At 53.9% G+C, this 22,625-nt stretch overlaps 1 protein-coding gene across 2 annotated transcripts in view; it reads right to left on the bottom strand.

Annotated features, from left to right (window-relative positions):
- The window catches only part of SLCO2B1 (solute carrier organic anion transporter family member 2B1), a 36,103-nt gene that overhangs the window by 5,856 nt on the left and 7,622 nt on the right, over positions 1-22,625 (bottom strand). The window contains exons 1-12 of one of the 2 annotated variants that reach the window (XM_015649291.2): positions 20,145-20,295; positions 16,575-16,721; positions 16,171-16,308; positions 15,916-16,078; positions 14,202-14,429; positions 13,145-13,243; positions 12,678-12,808; positions 7,215-7,317; positions 3,970-4,134; positions 2,624-2,816; positions 1,684-1,840; positions 169-332 (exon numbers count right to left, since the gene is read on the bottom strand). In XM_015649291.2, the coding sequence (XP_015504777.1) occupies positions 169-332; positions 1,684-1,840; positions 2,624-2,816; positions 3,970-4,134; positions 7,215-7,317; positions 12,678-12,808; positions 13,145-13,243; positions 14,202-14,429; positions 15,916-16,078; positions 16,171-16,308; positions 16,575-16,661 (1,628 nt within the window). In that variant the 5' untranslated portion in view covers positions 16,662-16,721; positions 20,145-20,295. Of the gene's footprint in view, positions 1-168; positions 333-1,683; positions 1,841-2,623; positions 2,817-3,969; positions 4,135-7,214; positions 7,318-12,677; positions 12,809-13,144; positions 13,244-14,201; positions 14,430-15,915; positions 16,079-16,170; positions 16,309-16,574; positions 16,722-20,144; positions 20,296-22,625 lie in introns of those variants that run through there. The other variant, XM_015649197.2, reaches the window with a different exon arrangement.

Below are 22,625 nucleotides of genomic sequence, written 5' to 3'. Positions count from 1 at the left end.
GGCAGGAGGTGCAGTCCAGGGCTGGTTTAGCCCCCAGGCTGCAGGAACAGGGCAGGAGGTGCAGTCCAGGGCTGGTTGAACCCCCAGTCCCACAGCTGGAGAAATCCTTCCTCCTGGCCCAAATCTCCCCTCTGGAAGCCCTCAGTGGCTGCCCAGGACTGTGCCCACCTCAGGATAAGCATGAAGGACGGTGTGTGGGATGTGCTGGCGAGGATCCCTGCCAGGCAGGACAGGACCACGAAGGGCACGAAGAGGTGGGAGCAGGCGGTGCCGCAGGTGCCCGGCCTGGCGAACCCCCCTGGCCCCGCGATGCAGCTGCACTCGGTGTAGTTCTGCAAAGAGGAAACGACATCCAGAGGCTGCCCACGTGCCCAGGGATGTGCAGATGGAAGGGAACGCTGCCAGCTGCCGGAGTGAAGGAGAGGGGGTAGGACTTGTCTGGAAATAATTAGCAGTAATTAGTACTCGCTACTTTGGGGAGACCTCAGAGCCCCATCCAGTGCTCCAGGAGAGCTGGAGAGGCACAAGGGATGGAGGGACAGGACACAGGGAATGGCTTCCCACTGCCAGAGGGCAGGGTTGGATGGGATACTGGGGAGGAATTCCTGGCTGAGGGAGCTAAGGGCCTGGCACAGGGATGTGAGCCCCTCCATCCAGGTCTGTGTGCAGGGCAGAGCTGCAGCCAGAGCCCAGGGGTGGTGCTAAATCAAACGTGGAAAACCTCACCTTTGAGAGAGGCCATAAATAACTAGCAGAGCCTTACAGCAAAGATGCCCTGGGGTGATGGATGAGGGATTTTTCTCTGCTTTTTAGTCACAATTCTCTCTTTTTTTGTTTTAAACAAGAAACCCCTGAGGTTTTTTTTTAAGAGACCTTTAAATAAAATGAGCATGACCTTTTGGTTGCCAGAGGGTGTGGCAGTTTGCAGAAGGGTGATCCCAGAGGCAGGGGCAGCTCAGGGTCTCCCAAAACCTCGCTCCTACATCCAAGCTTACATGGTGCCCTCTGGAAGGGCTGCAGCAAAGCTGGGCCACACAATTGTAGGGTTTTCTGCAGGCTGGGAGGGCTCCTGGACACCCTGGGACAGGGAAGGCAGCAGGCAATGGGTGCCACAGGTCCCTGTACTGGCAGAGATGCTGAAAATGGTAAGAAAACTGTAAAGGAGAAAGTGTGTTCTGAGAAAGAACTGGAAGAGAGAGGCATCATCAAAGCAGTTGGAAAGGATGTGCTGTACAAAAGACAGGGGTGGTGGTGCAGGAAAGCACATTTGGGACTAGGCAGCAATCATAATTGTTATTAAAATGAAGTGCTGTTAATTAACAAAACGCTGCTGCACACTGGCCAGACAGTCCCGAGCTGCATCCTGTGCCCGGGGAAAGCCACTCATCCCACACGGGCTGCTAGCCACCTGCAGGTGGGTGTTTTAGAGGCAAAGATTTCCCGAACCGCCGCGTCTGCAGAGCCAACAGAGCAGCTGGGGAAACTCAGAGCCACCAGGGCTCAGTGACAGGCTGGGACCAGCAGGGGAGAGACCAGAATAATCCTAAACCGAAGGAAGGCCAGGGGCAAACCCCGCTCTTCCAGCTCCTGCACTGCTGAATTCCCCTCAAGAAGAGCCTTGGCTTGGCAGCCTGTGCTCCGGCCGGAGCTGGGCACTGCTCAGCCCTCCTGAGCAGGACTCACCAGGACAGAGCTGTCTGTGAGGGCAGCCAGGTGGCTGCAGCCAGCAGAGCAGGGCGAGGTGTATTCCACGCCGTCGGAGCCGCAGATGGGGTTGAAGCCCGTCTTGGGGCAGCGGCACCGCGCGTTGCACTCCATGTCGTGGTGTCCAGAGCCAGAGCTGAGCGGGAGGAAAGTGTTCATGATTCATGGTTCTGCACACCAAAGCCTTGCCCAGGTGGCAGGGAGGACCCACAGGAATTCCAACACTGCCCCAAGCCTTTGCTCTGCCTGGGCAAAGCATCCCAACCACAGCCGGGTACAGGAGCCACCCTCTTCCTTCAAACCGGGTCCCAACCCTGGGCTTGGGATTCTTGCAGCACCACTGTGGGAGGCAGGGAGGGAGATTCCCCCTCAGGGCTGGACCACAGGACTCTGGGCAGGGAATTCAGAGACCTGGGTCAAGCCTTGAGGGCACACAAGAAGGTCCTGCCCACTTTCAGCTGCCACAGCTTGGATGGGGTGACTCCAGGGCTGGCCCCTGCCTGAATTACTCATCCACCATGTTTTCCAAGATAAAAACCTGTGCTGTTTGTGCCAAAAAGGTGTTTACTTTGGGTTCCACACTTGCTGCTCAGTAGGAAATTTCACTGGCGGAACTCTTTTAATCCTGATTCTAAAAATCTCATGTTGAAAAGGTTTCACCCCTAAGGAGCTAAAGCTGAAATGACTCCACCAAGTGTGGGACAAGTCACGGAGGCTAGCAGTACATTTGCTGCCCTAAACCTGAGGACACAGCACACTCAGGGTTTATCCACAACAATCTCTTACTTTGTATCCATTAGCTGCTTCTCCTGAAGGAATAAACCCGTTTCTGGGGATTCTGCTTGGCTCCCAGCCCTAGGAAGTGCCCGTGGCTGGGCTGTGCCCACCTGGGAGTGCCCCTGTGCCCAGCCCGCCGTACCTGTGCCAGTAGGTGACACCTGCCACCTTCTGCGTGGGGCAGCCCAGGAAGAGCAGGGGGAAGGCGGTGAGCAGGCAGAGCAGCATGCCCAGGACACACAGGGCACTGCACTGCCTCAGAGACATCTGGAACCGCTTCAGGATGGCACCGCCCACCACGATCCCCACCATGGCCCCAGGGATGTTCACAGCACCTGGGAAAGGCAGGGCACCGAAATCAGGGAACCACACAGTGGGCTGGCTTGGGAGGGACCTTAAACATCACCCAGTTCCACCCCCTTCCACCATCCCAGGCGGCTCCCAGCCCCAGTGTCCAGCCTGGCCTTGGACACTTCCAGGGATCACAGGGATCACAGCTGTGGCTGTGCCAGGGCATCCCCACCCTACCAGGGAAGGATTCCCTCCTAATACCCAGTCTAAAGCCATTCCCCCTTGTCCTATCACAGTACCTTGTTTTCCATCTGTGCTCTCTATCAGTCCCTCCCCACAGCAAAGCACCAGAGGATCTGATGCTGGGTTCGTATTTTTCAGCACAGGTGATTTGGAAGGGACCAAGATTATTGCAGGGACTGGTGGAATAATGCTACACAAAAGCTGCTTTTCAGAAGCAGCAGAATCCCACAGCAAACTTATGTATCCATGGATGGAAGATGTCAGGAGCTGTGGAAAGCTTCACCCAGCAAAATGTGATTTTTCTGTGCTGACAGGAAGAAACACCAAGCAAGCCTGGGGAGGATGTTTGATTTCTGTGCAGTGCAGGAATGTGCCAATTTCTGTGGTCTCCCTTGTAAAATCCCAATTATATAAAACCCCCCCAGTTTTTAGGGGAAGACCAAAGTTCAGCTAGAGACAAGCAAATTGTTCAGCTGAGAATCAATGGGCAGGTTGCTTTCAGCCCATAAATACCCACGCAAGGAAGGAATTTCCAGCGACAGAAAGCTTTTTGATCTGAAAGAAAAAGGCCAAGCAAGACCCAGGAGTGAGAACAAAGGCTGGAGAAATTAATCCATGGAACATGGTGCTGACTTGAATGCAGAGGGTAAATCAAGGCTGGGAGCAGCTCAGCTGGGCACACAGGACAGCACTGATTCAGCATTTAATCTTCCTGCCTGCACTCAGCCCTGGGCTCTGCCAGTCTGCTCTGCTCACTTTACTCTGATTTATCTGCTGCAGACCTCAGAGGCCTCTTTCCCCGAGGTGCTGTTTGCCCAAAAATGTGTTTTAAACACTTCTGTGGCAGGATCTCTGAACTCTCCAACCGATTCTGAGGGGGAGGCTTTATTCTAGAGGAATTCTTCCTAATTCTCAGATTGGTTTCTAAGGAGTCCAAAGCTCAGCAACACTTACCAATGATCATGTTGGCCAGGGACGCTGTGAGGGAGAACTGTCTCTCCAGGAACTTGCCCATGAACGTTGCTAACCCAGCAACCATGGCAGAGATGTTGACCTGAGCCAGCACCACCAGCAGGTACACGGGGTGCCTCAGGTTCCTCAGCAGCACCGCAGGGAAGCCTGGAAGGACAAGGGGGAACCTGTTGCATGGAGAGCAGCAAAACATTCATCAGGGAATCACAGAAGAGCTTGGGTTGGAAGGGACTGCAAAGCTCATCTCCTTGCACTCCTTTTCTTGAAGCTTTCTGGCAGAGCTTCTGCCAAAACAAGTACAAAAGTAGATGGGAAGTCATTAAAAGTTCATTTATTTGTTTGCTGCGGTTGCAGTTTCAGCGTCATTTTTGTTTCAATCATGAAAAATGCATTTTTTGATTACAGGCACAAAAACACTGCCCTAGGGCTGAACCTAGGAGCTGCTGGGAGCTGCCAGTGTCCAGCCTGGAGTGATGTCCCCTTCCTGCACATCCCAAACCCCCTTCCTGCTGCTGCTGCTGCTGCTCTGCCACCGACGCCCCCCTGCTCTGCTGGCACACAAAGGGCAACTTCCAAACAAACTGCTGATGAGTTTCCCAGATGAGGGCTTGGGCAGCCAATCTGCTGGAGCAGAGATAAGGAATTAACAGCGAGGATTAATGCAGAGGGCTGCCATAAGTTAATGGTGTTAGCTCTGAGCAGCTGACAAACAACTGGGACAATCTTTCTATCTGGGGAGATCTCCCTGGGGCTTGGCTGGGGGCTGTCCTCACACAGGGATGGATTTTGGCTGTCCTGAATGTTCTGGGAAGAGCAAAAGGACCCTCTGTGGGTGCAGTGGGGTCCTCCATGTCCAAAGGCAAAACTCCCCTTCGTGGCAGCATCGCCTTCCTGGCTCAGCACTCTGCCCCCAGATCAGGCAAGCAGCCCCAAAATCATAGGAAGCTGACACAGCAGGTCCTTGGAGGGGTCCCAGCACACCAAGCATGGTCAGGGACCCTGGAACAGTGACCCTCTGGAGGCTGGCAGTCAGTGGAGAGAGAGGAGCTGCTTTACACCAATATGAACCCAGGAGGGGAGATGGTTTTGCCCCTAAGTACCACTAAAGGAACTGATTTTTGAAGAGTATCCCTGGAATTTCTCAGCCATGTTGCAGATGGGAAACCTCAGCTTGCTTGCTGAAAAATCTCCTGAGAGCCAATCCAGCCTTTTGTGGGAATTTTTCACCAAAAAGTTCTTTTCCTGGAGGTCACTGGTCTTTTTAATCAAACCATACCCCTTCTGCCACCTCAGATCAGAGATAAAAAGCTGAGCAGGTCCCCCAGCAAGATTTCCATCCTCTGCAATCCCCACCTCAGCACCAACTGGATCCTCCTTGCGGCTGGAGAGAGGAAGCTGGGCAGACAGGAAAAGCAAGGGGAAACTTTAAAATAATAAACAAAAAATATCCTTGAAACTGTCTTTAGGGACCATAAGAGAAACAAACAAGTCACGAGTGAGGAATGCAACGTTCCAGTTGCTTTGAAGATCACCTTTAATGGGCTAATTCCCAGTATGTGCAGCAGAATCTGCACATCCTCCCAGGTGTTTTCAACAGAAGCTTGGAAATTAGCAATGGAAATGACTTCAGGCAAGCTAAATCCTACTTTTTTCATTACTGCTGGAAGATAGCTTCCACTGTCCCAGGGTGCTCCCAGCCCCATCCAACCTGGCCTTGGACTCTTCCAAGGAGATTCAGGCTGGAGAATCTCATCTCCAAATGCTGCTTTCATCAATTATCATGTAGAAAATAATAGTACAAAGAGAAACAGAGAGAGGAAACAAAACAAGCAGGAGAGTGATGAAATGAGAAGGAAATTCTCTTTCCAGTGACTTGCAGATGAGCCAGCCCTGAAGTTTAGGCTTCCCCCCACACTGTCCCATCTAACCATCACACAGCACCTGCCACCCCGTCCCTGGCTCTGAAAAGAGTTTTATATTTGAGATCCTGGTGATTCCAGCAAGATTGCTCTCCTGACACAAACCAGACACTTCATTTATTTTAGAGCTGGGCTTTGGGGGACAAATTCTCAGAAATAATGAATTTATTAGCACAGCCCTTACACAGCAACGCTGATTCAAGCCCCGAACCAGAGCTGCAGCTGGAGCAGGGTATGAGATTTCGTCCTCTCTGCAGCCAGGAGCAGGGAGCTCATTTCCATTCGTGTTTCAGCGGCACAGAGCAGCGTGTTGGTGTGAAAATCCCATCTGAGCGCTATCAATCTGCTCCCACGCAGCCGCTTCCATCACACAGGTTTCGAAATGACAGCACCACAAGGTCGGGGGGGAAGAAACCCCCGAGTGCCTCCTCTAATTGAGCATTAGGCTAACGAGCAAACGCTGCCACCAGCGGGACAAAAAACCTGCCCACGCCTGCCTGGCTGTGCCTGCCATGCACTGACCTTCAGAACACGGAGAAATTCCAATAAATTAACGGGATAATATTTGGGAAACAGGGAGGAAGCTGACACTGACCACTTTTTGTAAGTAGCTGCCAAAGTGCAGAGTATTTAAAAACCCAAACATCCCAACCATTAGCAGATGCCTGCACAGACTAAAGCCCAGCTGATCCCCTTCAGCACAAAGAGCCCGCTCATTTCCAAACAATTTAATTGCACCGGATTCAAATCTCCCTCTGGATTTTAACTGCTCAGACCCTGGCCCCAGGCAGTGCTGGCCATTCCCGATGGGACAGGATGTCAGCCTGGCTTGGACAGTGTCTCCAGACTTGGAGGAGGGAGCCTGGTGAGGTTTTCTGGGGATGAGAAGTTGCCAGTGCTGCTGTGGTTCTGATTCCTGCCATGGCCCGAGGGCTGAGCAAGAGCAGCTGGAGACACCCAAACCCCTCTGACTGAAGGGGGTCTCTCCCTTCCCACGGCTCTGCTCCAGGCTCACAGCTAACACTCCTCTTTCCTGGCTCTGGTGAGATGTTGGCCTCTGATTCCTGCTGCCCACATGAGCCATGAATCACAGAAGTCACAGAAGGATTTGGTTTGGAAGGAACCTTGAAGCCCATCCCATCCATGGGCAGGGACACTCTTCACTAGCCCAGGCTGCTCCAAGCCCTGTCCAGCCTGGCCTGGGACGCTGCCAGGGCAGGCATGTGACACTCAGAGTGAGCAGGACACTGCCTTGGCTGGCACGAGGTGCAGCAGGGAGGGGTGGGCAGGCTGAAGCACATCACTTACGTCTGATGAACTCCGTCAGGGAGAGGCTCTCCGAGTGCTGGCACCTGAGCTGGCTGAGCACGTCCTCCCTCCTCTTGCTGTCTCTGTTCTTCCCTGTCACCACCTGGGGACACACCAGAGCCTGTCACTGCACACGCCATGCCACAGCCTCCCCTCTGCTCTCCCAAACCGTGACACGGCAGCCCGGGATGTTGCTGGCCTTGTCCAGCTGCTGCTCCCTGCCCACACCCCGTGGCTCCCATGGGGCTGCCAGCACCCAGACACATCCATGCTGCAGAGGAGTCTTCCCACCTCTCCTGACAGCAGTGGATCACACTTCTTCAGGATCCAGCTGTGCCATTCCCCAGGCCCAGCACACCCTGTGCCCAGCTCACACAAACTCAGGAGCTGCAAACCTTGGCAGGGAAAGCTGGAGACCCTCAGGGAGATGGTTTTCTGCCCCAGAGCTTTCACCTCTGTGTGTGGGGGCAGGCAGCCAAGACCACCTGGATCCCCACCAGCACAGCTTTGGGCACTGGTTTGGATGGAGGATGAGCAGCTCCCTGTGTCTCTGTGCTCCCTCACAAGCCGGTGGGCAGCAAAGAAGCATCAAAAAAGAGGAAAATGTAACCAGGCAAGGAGGGGGGTCTGGGATGGAGGCACAATATTTGTCACCTCCTCAGGCAAGAGGCTGCCCAGGGTGCAGTCCCTGGCCTCGGAGGGCTCGGAGCGTGGAAGGTCACTGCAGCCTCACTCAGCCCAACATCTCACAGCATCGGGAAGCTGAGGGAGCAGAGCATTTCTGGGATGTGCTTGGGATCCCCTGCTCTGCAGGCTTTTAGGGGAATCGAAGGAGCAGGGGGCACTCAGAGGAGATGTGCTGCTGTGCCTGTGGAGGGGCAGGCAGGGCTCAGGACAGCGTGGCTCTCAGCACAGAGTGTTTACAGCCAGAGCCAGCAGCCCCTGCTCTGCCACTGCCATCAGGAGCTGCACAAATGAGTGCATTCAGCAGCAATTACAGACTTGTAATGGACACAGGGAAACGGGCAGCTCTTGGGCTAAAAATCACCTCCTTTGCTGTGGAACTGAGAGCGGTCATTAAACAGCAGCGAGGTCACAGTGGCTGTGCTGAGGGTTCCACGTGCCCTCTTTAAGGGCAAAAGCAATTAAACTCCTTTCCTGTTTTGTACTGCTGGAGCTCGGGCTCTCATGCATTTTTCAAATGCAAAGATGAAACCCTGCTCCCTTTCACTCTTCAATTGCCTTACAGGGGCTCTTCTCTCTGCTCGGAAACTGCCGCATTTTCCAAAAATACATCCAAGCTGCTCCTGACTGTGGCTTCCTCAGCTTCCAGCTGTTTGTACTTCTGAGAGTCAACAGCCTGTCCACCCTGACTAAAGCCCAGCTCCCCTGGCTGGGATGTCCCTGGGTGTGACCCTTGCAGGGACGTTTCCGTGCTGGCTCGATAGCAGCAGCACATGGAGCAAAGCCCTCACAGAGGGGGAAAGCTCCTCTCCCTGTGCTGCCTTGGCCCTGCTGTGGTCTTTTGCTGCCTGAAAGGATCAGGAAATACATTTCTCTGGGATGAAGGAGAGCAAGGGAAGAAGGAAAAGCAGGAATCCTGACTACTTGCTGCGGATGATGATGGAATTGTGCTGGCTGCACCATTGGAGATGCCCAAGCCCCGAGGAGGATGCTGTGCCCCTGCCATGGGGGATTTTGCCATTCTCACAGAAGAAATTTGTCAAGCTGGAACTGGAAGGTGCAGTAACATCAGCCCTGCCCCAGCATCATGCCAAGGAGAAACAAACTAAGCTTGCAAAATGCCCCCACACTTGGATTTTCCTGGATGATTCCTCAAAGGACTCAGCTTCTTGGTGCCACTCGCTGCATCTCATGTTTTTCCAAAGGGATTTTATCTGCATGGAAGATTTTGGCCAGCAAAAAAAGCTGCCCCTGGATCCCTGGAAGTGTCCAAAGCCAGGTTGGATGGGGCTTGGGGCCCTCTGGGACAGTGGAAGATGTCCCTGCCCGTGGCCTGGGACCTGCAGCCCAACCCATGCCGTGATTCTGTGAGTCCACTGGCATCACTTCCACCCTCTCAGGGCATGGAGCAGGCAGACAGGCTTTTGAGGAAGGAGAATGAAGCTCCCACACACTTTGCATCAGAAAAAGCATCCCCAACCCGACCCTGGCCTGGGGAAATCCCCCATTTCCCTGCACAGGCATGAATAAATCCAGGGATGGCTGGGCAGGGCTCTGCAGGAAAGGAAAATGAAAGCAGCTTTTCCTGCCAGCTCCTGCTCTCCCCACCTGCTACTGCACCTGTGAGAAGGGCAGCCAGAGGTGCCAGCAGGCTGGGTTTATCCAAATACACCCCTGGAAACAGGGATAAATGACCTGCTCTGTGAAAGAGAGGTTTTCTTTGTTTATTTTGAGGTGTCTGCAGAGTTTCCCTCTGGCTGTGAACAGAACCTGGCACTCCCAGCTCACTGAAAAGTAAGGTCAGAGAAGTTATTTTCGTATTAGACAAACAAAGTGTAAAACCTCACAGCTTGAAGGAGAATTATTTTCCTTCTGACAAGGTCAGGCTCCCTACAAACACTTCATTATGCCTCTTCCAGCACGTGTGGTCCCTCCAGGGACCCTATTTCCAGGAGTGTTAAAATAACCAGCTGAGGGGCACCTTGCTCCCACCAAATGGGAGGATTATTTTTAGCTGCTGTTTGTGCCAGTCTTTAAAGCTCCCTGGGGAGAATCCAGCTGTAGAGACCAGCCCATTCCTGCAGCCTGTCCTGCCACTCGGTTCTCCTTGCTCCTCAGACCATGCCCTGTTCTCCTAGGCTGCCTTTGGTGGTGCTTTTGGAGCTTTAGTGAGGCAGCCAGAGCGTCACAGTACCTTTTTCCAGAGAAAGACCTCGATTTCCAGCACCTAATGGGCACCCTAGGAGAGCTGGACAGGGACTTCTTGCAAGGACAGGGAGGAACAGGACTAGGGGGAATGACTTTAAGATGAAGGAGGGCAGGTTTAGATGGGATATTGGGCAGGAATTCTTCCCTGGCAGGGTGGGCAGGCCCTGGCGCAGGTACCCAGAGAAGCTGTGGCTGCCCCTGGATCTCTGGAAGTGCCCAAGGCCAGGTTGGAGTAACCTGGGATTGTGGAAAGTGTCCCTGCAACACGCAGGAAAATAAGTTTTGGTAGCGTGCTGGCAGTGAGGCTGAGGAGGAGAGCCCTGCTGAGTGACCAGAGAGGCTGGACAAATCCCCAGGGCTCGGACACGAGAGGGACACGCCAGCCTGATTCCCATAAAATCCACGGGAGCTCTGCAGTGAGGCGTGTCAGTGGATGTCAGAGCCTGTGTCCCAGGGATACTGGAATATTGTGGCACTGCTGCTGCCTGCCCTGGCATGCAGCAAACACCGGCAGATGGCAAAGCAGGAGCTAAAGTATGGCTACACAGCAACTGGAGAGTGCTTAAAGTTCCTCACGATCCAGGACACAACTCCAAGGAATGGTTCAGGCTCATGGAGGCAGGATTAAACTGGAATTACTTGGGAAAAAGGCTGTTCTTGACTGAAAACAGTTTTTCCAGTCCAAGAGCCTCATCCTCCCATCCCCTTCCTGATTTCATGACAACCTCATGGGGATCAGCCCTCAATAGGGTTAGTCAGGACACTCTGGTGCTAGAAACCTTCTGACAAGCAGCAAAGCAGAGAAATAAAGATGTTCTGGGTTTGGAGTGACTAATTTACCAAAAAAAGATCAAAAGAGCAGCCCTGCTCTATCATTCATGTTAACACGAGCCATTCCAGGAACTTCAAAGAAAGAATTCATCAAAAAAACAGGTGAAGCTGAAGTGTGGCTGTGGAATAGAAAATGTGAGTCTCCAAAGGCACAGAGGGCTGGCTGATACCCAGTGCTTGCTGCATGATGCCCACTGAGGAGGGTGGCCAGAAATGGAATCCAAGCTGGAGGTGCAGGAACACCTCAGCTGCCTCTGGGCAGAGCAGAACTGTGCTTTTCCCCTGGGCTGTTCCCATGCTGTGCCTGAAGGGATTTGCAGTGGGCAGGATGGTACACACATGCTGGAGAACATCCATGACAACACAGATTTCCAACAAATCCTGGAGTGCTCCTACAGCTCACGTGTGATACCCAGAACAGCATGTGGCAAACTTTCTACAGAGGCCTTTATTTGAATTTTTTAGGCAGGGCCCCTTGCTGCTGCTGCTGCTGCTGGTGCTGACACCCTGTGGGTCAGGCATCCCTGCTGCCTCCCATCCTGCAAGGAGGGCAGAATTTGGCTATTTGCTGTATTTTCCCATTAATGTTATTATTTATGACTGCTGGTAGATTCCAAGAGCTTTCTGAGGAAGATGCAAAAATGGGGAGGAAGCCAAGAATTCGAGAAATTCACATGTTGCAGAGGGACACGTGGGTGCTCAGCCATGTGGGAGAGTTCCCCACAGATCCCAGCCAGAAGAGCTGGGTGAAATCTTCCTGCTCTTTTTAAAATCAAGATCCACCCGTTCCCCCTTAAACTCTTCCAACTCAGAGCGCAGCACTTGCCAGAAAGTGCAGCTGTTTTAGTTGGAAGTGCATTATTTTCCCTCCAGAGGCGTTTATGAAATTAATATTCCCATCATCCCTAATGAAGAACTTTTCCCTGAGATGGAGTGTGCCACCCTGGCGTGCTGAGCAGACCCTGCTAGCACAGACCTTCCCTAAGGCTTCAGAGCAAGCCTGGCTGGACCCACCAGGCACACTGAATTTGGGATCACCCTCACCCTGCACGGAGCAGCTCCCACCCCATCACCACGCAGCTCCTGTCAGCCAGCAGTAAATCACTGCATCCCCAAGCTGAACTGGTAAAACAGGTCAGGGAACCCCAAACCTCCGTTCATTCCCGTGGAAATTCAGGCAGCGTCAGGAGAAATGAAGCGTTACTCTGCACCAGGTGCACAGACTTGTTCAGGCAGCAGGGTTTTGATGCTGCCTCAAGGTAAAGCACACGCCAAGACACCGAGACGAGCACGGCTTCATCCCCTGAGCGTGTCCCAGCAGCTTCAGCAGCATCCCAGCCCACAGAGAACGCCTCCTCTGCAGGCACAGTTTGTTCTGTGCCGCTCCCAGGGTGCCGGGACGCGCAGCCGGGGAACCTCACGAGTTGTGTCATGTCCTGTGTGCAGCTCTGGACAGCACAGCCCCTCCCTGGCCCTGCTCCCTGCAGAAGAGCTGTCCTTGCCCGCCAGGAGCCCACTGCTGAAACTTCAGTTCCACCTCTAAAATTCAGGACTGCTCCCAGACAAAAGCTGTGGGCACAGGCAGAGCTGGCTGCCCTCTCTTCCCTGGGCACACCTCTCGTTAACAGGAAACTCTGGGACTGCATCCTCCCCTTCCCAAGGACCAGAGGTGTCTGTGGCTCCCGTGGCTGTCATTTTGGCTCCAGTGAGGGGTGTGTGTGTGTGCAGAACCCCTCCTACCTCCTTCGGCATCTCCCGTGGGAAGAAGAAGTACGGCAGGGCAGACAGGGCCACCAGGCTGGCGGCCACCAGGAACCCGAGCCACCAGGCCCCGACCCAGCGCGGGTCCTTGCTGGTGAGCTGCACCTCAGCTGCAAGAGAGAGGAGAGGGCCATCAGAGCACTGCAGGGACAAGGGAGGTGCCCCAGTGCACCAAAGGCCACCCCCACCATCAATCAGCCCCAAGGTGGTGGCTCCCAGCCCAGGGACCATCAGTTCTGGGGCCTGAGCAGTGTTTTCCCTCATCATCCCATCACCACATCACATCCCACTGTCTCTCTCCTATTTCACTGCTGTCCCCAGGGTGTCCAAAGAGCCACTCAGCCCTTTGGATGTGCTGGCTGCCCACTGTACCCCAGTGACACAGGGCAGAGAAGGAGGCTGGGACCCCTCTGCTCCAGAAGCTCTGACAGAACAGGTCCCCTCACCTGCGCTGACTTTGTCGATGTCCACATAAAACCGCAGCATGGCAGAGCCCAGCATGAAGGCCACCCCCGGCCCAATGACCGTCACGGAGAACAGGATTCCTGGGCAGGGATGAGAGCAGGGAAGGGCTCAGCCTGGGGGAAGGCACCACGGGGACAGAGGTGCCTCATGGTGGGACCTCACTGCCTCCAGCACTGCCCATTTCCCTGGCAGCTTTCTGATCAACCAGAGCAACAGCCCCATGCCCTCCACACTCCTTTCACACATGGAATTCCCTTTGGCACGGCTCAGGCCTTTCCTGACACTTGTCTTCAGCCCCCCAGAAGGACTGCAATACTGCCAGGAAACAGAGGTGCCCATTGGCATTGGTAATCCAGGGAACACCAAGGTTTTTTACAAGGTTAAGGAGATAAAAGTTATCCATGAATTCTCCTCCGTGAATTGCTGATAAAAGAAATCCACACGTAAAATTCAACTCCTACCTTACACGTGAGAGGTTCGGGTTGTCTACCAGAGCAAAATTTGATGCTGTGCTTCCTTTTTTTAACAGCAATGACCTGGTTTTGATCTGCCTTTGCTGTTCTGTTTTCCCAGATAGGAAAGGACTAGAAGGACCTGCAAGGACCACCTTGTCCATCCCACACCCCTTTTGGGCCCGTGCCCAAGCTGTTCTCCAGCATCGCCTGTGCTGAAGGACACCCTCCCATCTCCCAGGTGGCTGAAACTTCTCTCTATGGTTTGTATCACTTTGCAAACACCTAAACAGAGTGCTGCTGCCCCTTATCCACTTTTTTCGAGGAGGATGAGGTAATTAACTCCATCTCCAGGTTGTCACTCTCAGGTCAGAACCCCCAGCACCTGCCCTGAGTGGTGTTTCCCAGCTCTCCTGCCATCTGCCCAAGCCTGAAGCAGAGAAACTCTTTTTGCAGAAATCTTCCTGGCTCCAGGCAGAGCAGAAGGGCTATAATGAACCCAGCTCTCATTAATGCAAATTAGTCCAGTCTGGCCTTGCTGTCACCTCCAGCCTGGCTTCTCCCCTCCCAAGGAGCCCAGCCTCACCCAGGTAGAGGGGGGAGTTCCTCTCGCTGGCAAAGTCGTCGATGTAGGAGATGCCGAAGGGCTGGATGGGCACTCCGCCGATGCCCAGCAGTGCCTGGGCCACAAACATGACCAGGAGAACCTCGTGGTTCTCCCTGGAGGCGTGGGGGGTGCAGCTGGCATCGCTGAGGTTGGCCCAGGCCCGTGGGGCCCCAGGCTGGCACAGGTCGGTGGTGTTGCTGAAGGTGCCTGTGGTAACAAGGGACAGGTCTGGGGAGCTCGGTCTGAAGAAAAAACTTCTTTCTTTAGGCCCTGCAAGGGGCTCTGAGCTCTCCCTGGAGCCTTCTCTCCAGGTGAGCACCCCCAGCTCTCCCAGCCTGCCTCCAGAGCAGAGGGGCTCCAGCCCTGGAGCAGCTCTGTGACCTGCTCTGGATTTGCTCCAGGTGCTTATCTTATCCATACATGGCAGGCAAAGGAGAACACAAAGAAGGTGCAAAGATCACTGCACTGATGTTCACAGAGATGGCTTCACCTGCCATGGAAAGCCTTCAAGGCTTTTCCTCTGTCAAGGAAGTGGAGCTGAGGTCACTGCCAGACCTTTGACAGACCTTCCAATACAGGTAAATGCGCAAACCCACAGATATTGTGGGCAGCTACCCAGGAAATGAGAATTTGTTTGCCTCAGAAAAGCTGCCTACATGAAAGGGCTGATTCTCACCCTCACCTTCCTTAGAACCAGGGGAACGGGGGTGGTGGTGCTTGCAGCAGGATTTCCATGGTTGTGCCCCAGATCCCGTGGAACGGGCACGGGGCCAGCTGCAGCAGCCCTGCTGAAACACCAACTCATGGTTCCCAAGCTGGGGTTTGCAGCTGGCCCCGGTTTGCAGCCAGCAATTATTCACCTATTCAGCCTTCCTGTGGTGCCTGCAGTTGCCTGAACCAGCTGCATTCCCTCTGGAGAGTCAAACAAAAGCTGTTTGGTGGAGGTTTCTAGAAGGTTTGCTGGAGCTTCATGGCAGGAATTGGAACGGTGGCAAATATCTGGTTTTCCCCTTTCTTTCTTTTCTCATCCCTTCATCTTCCTTCAGGGAGAAGATCCCAAACCCACCCTGCCCTGTTCCCTCCATGAGTGATTTAGATCTGTGTGTTTCTCAGGGGAGGCTGATATCCTGGTGGGGTCTAAAACCTCACAGAGAGCCCAGCTAGACCAGGGAAGGCAGGTGAGGCTGGATGTGAAGCAAACAAGGGGAATCAGTATTGCCTGTATTTTGAGTGTTTTCCTGCCCTTTCCCATGGTTCCATGGTTCCCATGTCCTCTGGCTCTGCTTTCCACCAGTAGCTGCTGCCTCTCAGGGTTGGGAAGATTTCATTCTCAGAAAAATGAAATTTCTTGAGCAGAAGCCAACAGCTTGCAGCTCCCAGTGCCTGGAGGAAAAGCCATTTCACAACAGCTTCCCACTGCCAGGGGGCAGGGATAGGAGGGATATTGGGAAGGAATTGTTCCCTGTGAGGGTGGGGAGCACAAGCTGCCCAGAGCACCTGTGGCAGCCCCTGGATGCCTGGAAGTGTCCAAGGCCAGGCTTGGAGCAGCCTGGGATGGTGGAAGGTGTCCCTGCCCACGGCAGAGGTGGAACAAGATGATCTTTAAGCTCCTTTTCAGCCCAAACCATTATGCCATTCCATTATTTCCTTCTCCCATCCCAAAAGGCCCAGAACAAGTTTCTGGAGCACTTACTGGCCACGGACTGGTCGTACTGGTAGGGCCCGGTGAGGAAGTGGGGCAGGGCCATGAGGAAGCCGGCCAGGGAGACGAGGATGGCCCCGCAGCCGATGAGGCGCGGCCGGTGCACGCGGCTGCCCAGGTAGCTGACGAAGACGATCAGCAGGGTATTGCCGACCTGCAGGGACAGAGAGCGGGAGTAGCTCCCGAGGGGACGGGGGGAGCACGGGGACAGCGCCCGGCAGGGACTGGGGGGCTGCTGGCGGTCACCTCGTTGAAGGAAGCCAGCAGCCCCGAGGTCTGGCTGGAGAGGCCATAGCGTCTCTCGATGGTGGAGATGGAGCTCTTCAGGTAGCCGGAGACCAGGAGCTGGGAGAGCTGCAGGAGCCCGTGGCAGAACACAAAGAACTGCCAACACAGAAAGAGAGCCCCCGGCAGGGTCATCGAGAGCTGAAGCACAACAAACTGCACCCCCCTGCAGAAAAGCACCTTTATCCTTTATGTTTATTTAACATAAACCTTGGAAATACCAGCCCTGCTCTGCCACCGGTGACATCTCCTGAAATGAGGTCAGAGCCACGAAACTGGCCTCTGCCAAAAGTAACAACAGGGCCAGTATCTGCAAGGAGGCTGTAATTTCTTCAGCTGAGAAGTGGCTTTGGACAAACACATGCCTTCAGCTGGGATGATGGCTGTTTGTGTTGGCCGTGTCCCTGGGACGCAGCAGCAGAAGGGAGGTTGCACAACATTCCTGCTCCCATTCAGCCAGAGGCAGGCAGCCATCCCCAGTGCTGGGAGCTCTTCTGGGACAGGAACGAGCCCTGACAAACACAGCAACAAACAACTCCTTTAGAGAAAGTCAGCAGAAGGTCAGGGAGAAGAATTCAGACTCCCTTCCTTCTCACAAAGCCCTAGGTGTAAACCACATCTCCTTTGGAAAATATGATGGTTCTCTTCCACTTGCAGACCTTGCCAAAGTCCACCATCTCCCAGAAAATAATCTGTCCTCATCTCCATCCTCCTTCCTCCATCTGAGCCATCTCCTTCCTGCTGCCTTGTGGCTCTCCCAGGAATCCCTCCAGCCCCTAGAGGAGTTCAGACAACCAGCCCAAAGTCACACAGCCTCAGGACACGGCCCACCCATCTCCCTGCAGGACAGGCTGGATGGCCCTGGGTCCTTCCTGCTGCCCCCAGCCTTGGCTGATGCCCAAACCCTCGGGGCACTGCTCCTGCTCCATGTGTTTTGCAGCAGTTCCCACCATGGAGAAACTGCTCAGCCTGGCCTGGATTTCTGCTTCGTCTCGTTCTGATCCAGGCCTGAAGTGAGGTCACTGCCAAACTGGCTTGCTCTGTAAGCCAGGGCAGCATCCACAGCACAAAAAGGGATGAGGGGGGAGCTCAAAGCCCTCGAGTCTCTGAGAACTGTGGGGCTGGGATGGTGCACACCAGGACACCACCCAGCACCGTCCCCGATCCAGCCTCACGTCACCACTGATGGGTGCAACATGTCTGGACTGGGAAAATGTCACCCAGCCAAAGGACAGCGTTCCCAGAGTCAGCTTTGCTGAAACTCCTCCGTTCCTGCGAGTCGCTGGCTGTGTCCAGGCTGTGCTTCCTGAACACATCAGTTCAGATGGAAAGGCTGGAACCAGATCTGTTTATTCCAGGCATCCACAGCACACGGCCCCCTGAGTATCCAAATCCAGGACCTTCACGGGTTTATAGCAGCTCAGCAGCTACCCAGCACTGCCCCACATCCTTTCAGCTCAAAACAGGCTGGGAATCCTGCATTTTATTCCTCCCTGTCTGGGCAGAGTACAGCACAGAAAGGAGACGTGGCCCTGCAGATGGTCCTTAGGCAAGGGCCCCAGTTCTGCCTCCAGGGGCTCTTTGCTCTCAGCCATCGATTTTTTGTCAGGAGAAGAAAGAGCAGACCCCAGGCTTCTCCCAAGACCTTTTCCCTGACAGCGGGACAGACCACGGGCACCAGGAGCAGCCCCAGGGCTGGGTGCTCCTGGGTGGAAGCCCGAGCTCAGCAGTCCAGCACCTTTCCCTCTAAGGACTGAGCCCTCTTGTGAAGTCTTCCCTCTCCATTTGTGGAATCAAATCAACTCAGAGAATCCAAACACTGGAGAGGTATTGCTGCTCCCACCCCAGATGTGCCAGAGAACAGAGAAACACCCTCCATCCCACGCAGCCAGTAAATCACCGACCTGGGAATTAAACACCAGTATTTCCTCTCCTGGTGGTCTGGAAAAAGCCCTCTCACAAAGGCTGCCTGTATTTTTAGTGTGGATTGTGAAGCTGGGCAGCAAACTCTCCCCATGAGGGCTCTGAGAGCCCAGCTCTGAGGCTCTGTCCTTCCTGCCCAGGAAGTCCCCACCAAGCTCCTTCCACGTGTTTGGGAGACTCTGGATGCTAATTTAAGAGTGAGTTTTGTGCCTCAGCACATGACAAAGGCACACTGGGCTGGCTTTGTGACAAGTGGGTCTGGGAGGAAACAGCTGGGACCAGTTTGGCAGGGCCTGTAGTTGGAAGGACCCCAGAGCCCACCCAGTGGCACCCCTGCCATGGCAGGGACACCTCCCACTGCCCCAGGCTGTCCCCAGCCCCAGTGTCCAGCCTGGCCTTGGACACTGCCAGGGATCCAGGCCTCACCACCCTGACAGGGAGGAATTCCTTCCCAATATCCCATTTAAATCATAATGCTCCTTGAAGCAAACCAGGGCAGCTTTTTGTTATGTCCCCGAGTTGCATTTTGACACGTGGTACGTGGTTTTTGTGATACGCTCCCTGGAGATATAAATATACATAAAAACTGCAGTGCTGTGATTTTTGGTCCTTCAGCCACTTCAAACACATCCAACCACATTGTGCAATGGTTCTGTGTCTCTGCAAGAACCATTCAAACCCTGGGCTGGAAGTTTTGTTTTCTGAGGAAGTCATTTAGAAACTGGACAGGGTGGCCTAACTTCTTGAAAAAAAAAACAACCCAAAAGATGAGAAGAAAACATCCTGTGCTGAGGATAATTGTGTTCATGGTGACAGGAGCTTCCTCCACATCTGTCCGTGGCAGGGGTTGCAACAAGAGGGTCTTTAAGGTTCACCCTCAACCCAAACCAGTCTGGGATTTTAGGATCTACCTTCACAGATACAGCAAAATACAGCTTGATTCTGCTCACAGGCCTGAGCTGACTTTTCCCCTCAATGGTTTAATCTTTGAACCCCTTCAAAATCTCCTCAAGCAAAAATCAGTGGGGTCATATTTGTAAAAGATTACCTCGCTGGCAAGTAAAGAAAAACCAAACAAAACCCACCAGCTAAAAACCAGCTGAGTGGGCTGAAAACAGGATTGGGGAAGAAGCTCAGGATACAGCTCTGTGTCTCCAGCCTCTGTGCTCTGGTAGCCTCTGCCTCAGTGACTCAACTTTCCTTCTGCCACATGGGAGGAGGGTGATTAAATGCACCAGCATTTGTAGAAAAACCCTCAAAACCCCAAATCTTCCCCACAAAAGTGACAGTAAAATCTTGAACTGTTCAGACTGCTCTCTGGATTCTCTAAGGAGCCAGGTAATTGGCTTCCAACTACGCTGACTGTAGTAATAAACTGATGTTAAGGCTGCCACTACTGATAAAAAGGAATTATTGAGCCAGAAGGGAATGAAGCAGGTGTTGTAAGACAGAGGGAGCCATTCCAGGGACAGCCTGTGCTTCTGCAGAGCTCCTCAAACCTGGAGGGCCTGGGATTGCACCCAGTGCAGGAGGACCCAAGACTTAGAAGAAAGGCTTCACACTGACAAAGCCAGGGATAGGTGGGATCTCGGGAAGGAGTTCCTGCCTGGGAAGGGGGGCAGGCCCTGGCACAGGGTGCCCAGAGAAGCCCTGGATCCCAGGGAGTGCCCAAGGCCAGGCTGGATGGGGCTTGGAGCCACCTGGGACAGTGGGAAGTGTCCCTGCCCATGGCAGGGGGTGGCTCTGGGTGATCTTTAAGGTCCCTCCAACCAATCCCATCCTGTGATTCTCTGGAATTAAATCCTGCAGGAGCTGGAGTTAAACCTGCATTGAAACTTCACCACTGCCTGTGGAATGGAGACAACTCCACACCCAAGGCACTTTTGCTACGGGAAACACAGGGAGCATTTTCCAGGACCCAGAAATGCTCTGAGTGCCTTCTGCAGGGAGCTGAACTGCTCTTTCCCAGGCCAGTGATCCATGGGGGTACTGGAGGAAGCAGGAGGTATTACCTTGACACTGAGAAAGGGGCTCCTGCAGAGTGTTTTCCGGGCCACGTCCGGGTGGCTGCTCCTTGGAACCACACTTGTCATTCTGTCAGCCTGTCAAAGATAAATCATTCAGCACAATGCTCCGTTGCTGTGCCTGAATTCCCCCGTGCTCAGCAGGCAAAATCCTGCCTTGCTCTGCAAACACCCCCACAGCAGGCACGTGCTATCCCAACCCAATTATTCCTGGGTTTCATTTGCTAGGAGCACTTTCACTCTGCAAAGCAGCAAAGCAGCCTGCAAAATGTTAAACGGCAGAGGCCTGGGAGGTGAAACTCTGCTCAGCAGAGCCAAGGACAATATTGTGAATCATTGCCGGGGTTGGTGTGACGTCCTTATCAATGTGTCGGGCACAGGGCACCCTCAGCCTGCTGGCAGCAGGCACAAGGCTGGGCGAGCAGCTGACAAAGCTGATGGCTGTGCTGCCATCCAGAGGTACCTCAGCTGCCTGGAGAAACGGGAATTGAGGGCTCTCAATTCCCACAATTCTCACAAGTGGGTTTCCAGAGGGATCTCAGCGGGCTGCAGAACCCCATGAAGTTTGAGCAGACCCAGTGCAAAGTCCTGTCCCTGCCCTGCCCTGGACCCAGCCTCTGCACCCCTCTGGGAGGATTCCCTCCAGGCTCAGGGGGGCTCAGCAAGCCCTCCCCCATCCCTCCCCGTGCTCCAGGGCTCTGATGGATTAAAGCCCTGCTTCCCTGGGCATCCCATTTTCAACCACGGTGTTGTTCTTCCATCTCCCCTGGAAGAATCCCTGCACTGTCACTTTGGGACCCTCAGCCACCACCTAAATGCAACCAGGCAAAGGAATTTCAGTCCCTGGGAAGCCAGCACCGCCCATCCCTGCCCGAAGATCTCTTTCCCTTCTCTCTGGGTCCTCCCCAGGGACCGGTGATGTCTTTGTTGGGTTTTAGTAGCCAGGCTTCCTGCTCAGGAAGCTGCATTGTTTGGAGGCACGTTAAACCCATTAGGCTTTAACTTGTTGTTCAGCACATTCTAATAGATGTTTTCATCTCCGCGGCAAATGGGGTGAAAGGCTTCCCATTACTATTTTGTGTAATTCTATTTCCCCCATGATGAGAAGCAAAGGAGCGAGGACCCGCAGCCTCAAACCAATTAACAAATGCAGGGGTTGATGTAACTTCTAGCAGGAGGACACTGCCCTGACTGTGGTGTCTATAAACCCTTCAGCACGGTGCACAGGAGAGGAGAATTCCAGAGGGGACCCACACGAATTACGAGCACCACAGCAGCCTCTGCAAAAAGCAATTGCTGCCCTCAGCCCCATTCCAGGAGATATCGCCACAACAAATCCGGGATGGGATCAATAAAGCGATTTTGATGGTAAATGAAAGCAGGCAGGAAGAAGTCCACTGGCCCCTGGAGGGTTCAGCAGTGCTGGGGCAGAGGCACCAGCCTGGCTGCAGCTCATAGAGCCCTGATGAATTATTGACAGCCTGGGGGCCACGGGGGAACAAAAAGGCTGGAATGGCAGAAACCCAAAGGAGCCTGAGCCTGGATCTCCAGGGATGGGAATGCTCAGGGAGAGGGAAGCCAGCAGACTCGATGGCCTGGTGACCCGTGTTAATGTCTTTGTCCCTCAGTGGAGCTGCAAGCACAAACCCAGCGATGTGCAGCAGAACTCTGATCCCCCTGGCCATCCTTTCCACGCTCTCCTTCAAAGGAGTGGAAGAGGGAGGGTGGCTGAGCCTCGGGGCAATGCTCAGCAGAGATCTGGAACACTGCAGGGTTTGCCAGCACATCAAACTGAGGATAAACCCACTGCCCGCAGATCCAAGCCACCCAAAGGAACAAAAACGAAACAGAAAAGTGCTTTGATCCAGCAGAAAGGACAAGGAGCACTTCAAATAAAAAGGCAGATAAGACTTCATTGATTAAAGAAACCCAAAAAACAAAAAACAAAAAGCAAAGCATGATGACAGCAGCAAGTTAAGGTCAGTAGGATTCTCTGGGAGTGGCACTGGCTGGGCATCAGCCGGGTTTTCCATCCTGGACAGCTCTGGATGGAAAGAAGGAATTCCTGGTGCCAAAAACACTGCTCGATGCCTTTCACCTTCTCTCCCCAGTTCACAGGGGTGTGAAATCCCTTTGTTAGGGAGACACCTGAGCTGAGAGGCTGGGCTGGGGTGGCACTCACTGTCACTGACCCTGGCACAGAGCCCGTAGAAGCACAGGGCAGGAAGCACAACATGGGTGTTTGTGTGCCTGCAGGTGAACCCTCCAGGGAAACTGCTGCTCCCAAAAGCCAGGAGAGGCTTTCCATGCTCACCAGGTGAATCTGGGAGCCGGGGAGGTGCACAGGCAGCCAGGCTTCCCCAAGGGTCACCTCTGATGTGCTCACTGCAGGAGACCCCAAGCTGCAGCTACCACACAACCACCGGTTCTGCTCCAGGGAAAGGGATGGATGGATGGATGGATGGATGG

The sequence above is a fragment of the Parus major genome, chromosome 1 (assembly GCF_001522545.3).
Source record: "Parus major isolate Abel chromosome 1, Parus_major1.1, whole genome shotgun sequence".
Classification (NCBI taxonomy): Eukaryota; Metazoa; Chordata; class Aves; order Passeriformes; family Paridae; genus Parus; species Parus major.
Note: the sequence above shows the minus strand (reverse complement) of the source record. Positions and strands in the feature narration are given on the sequence as shown.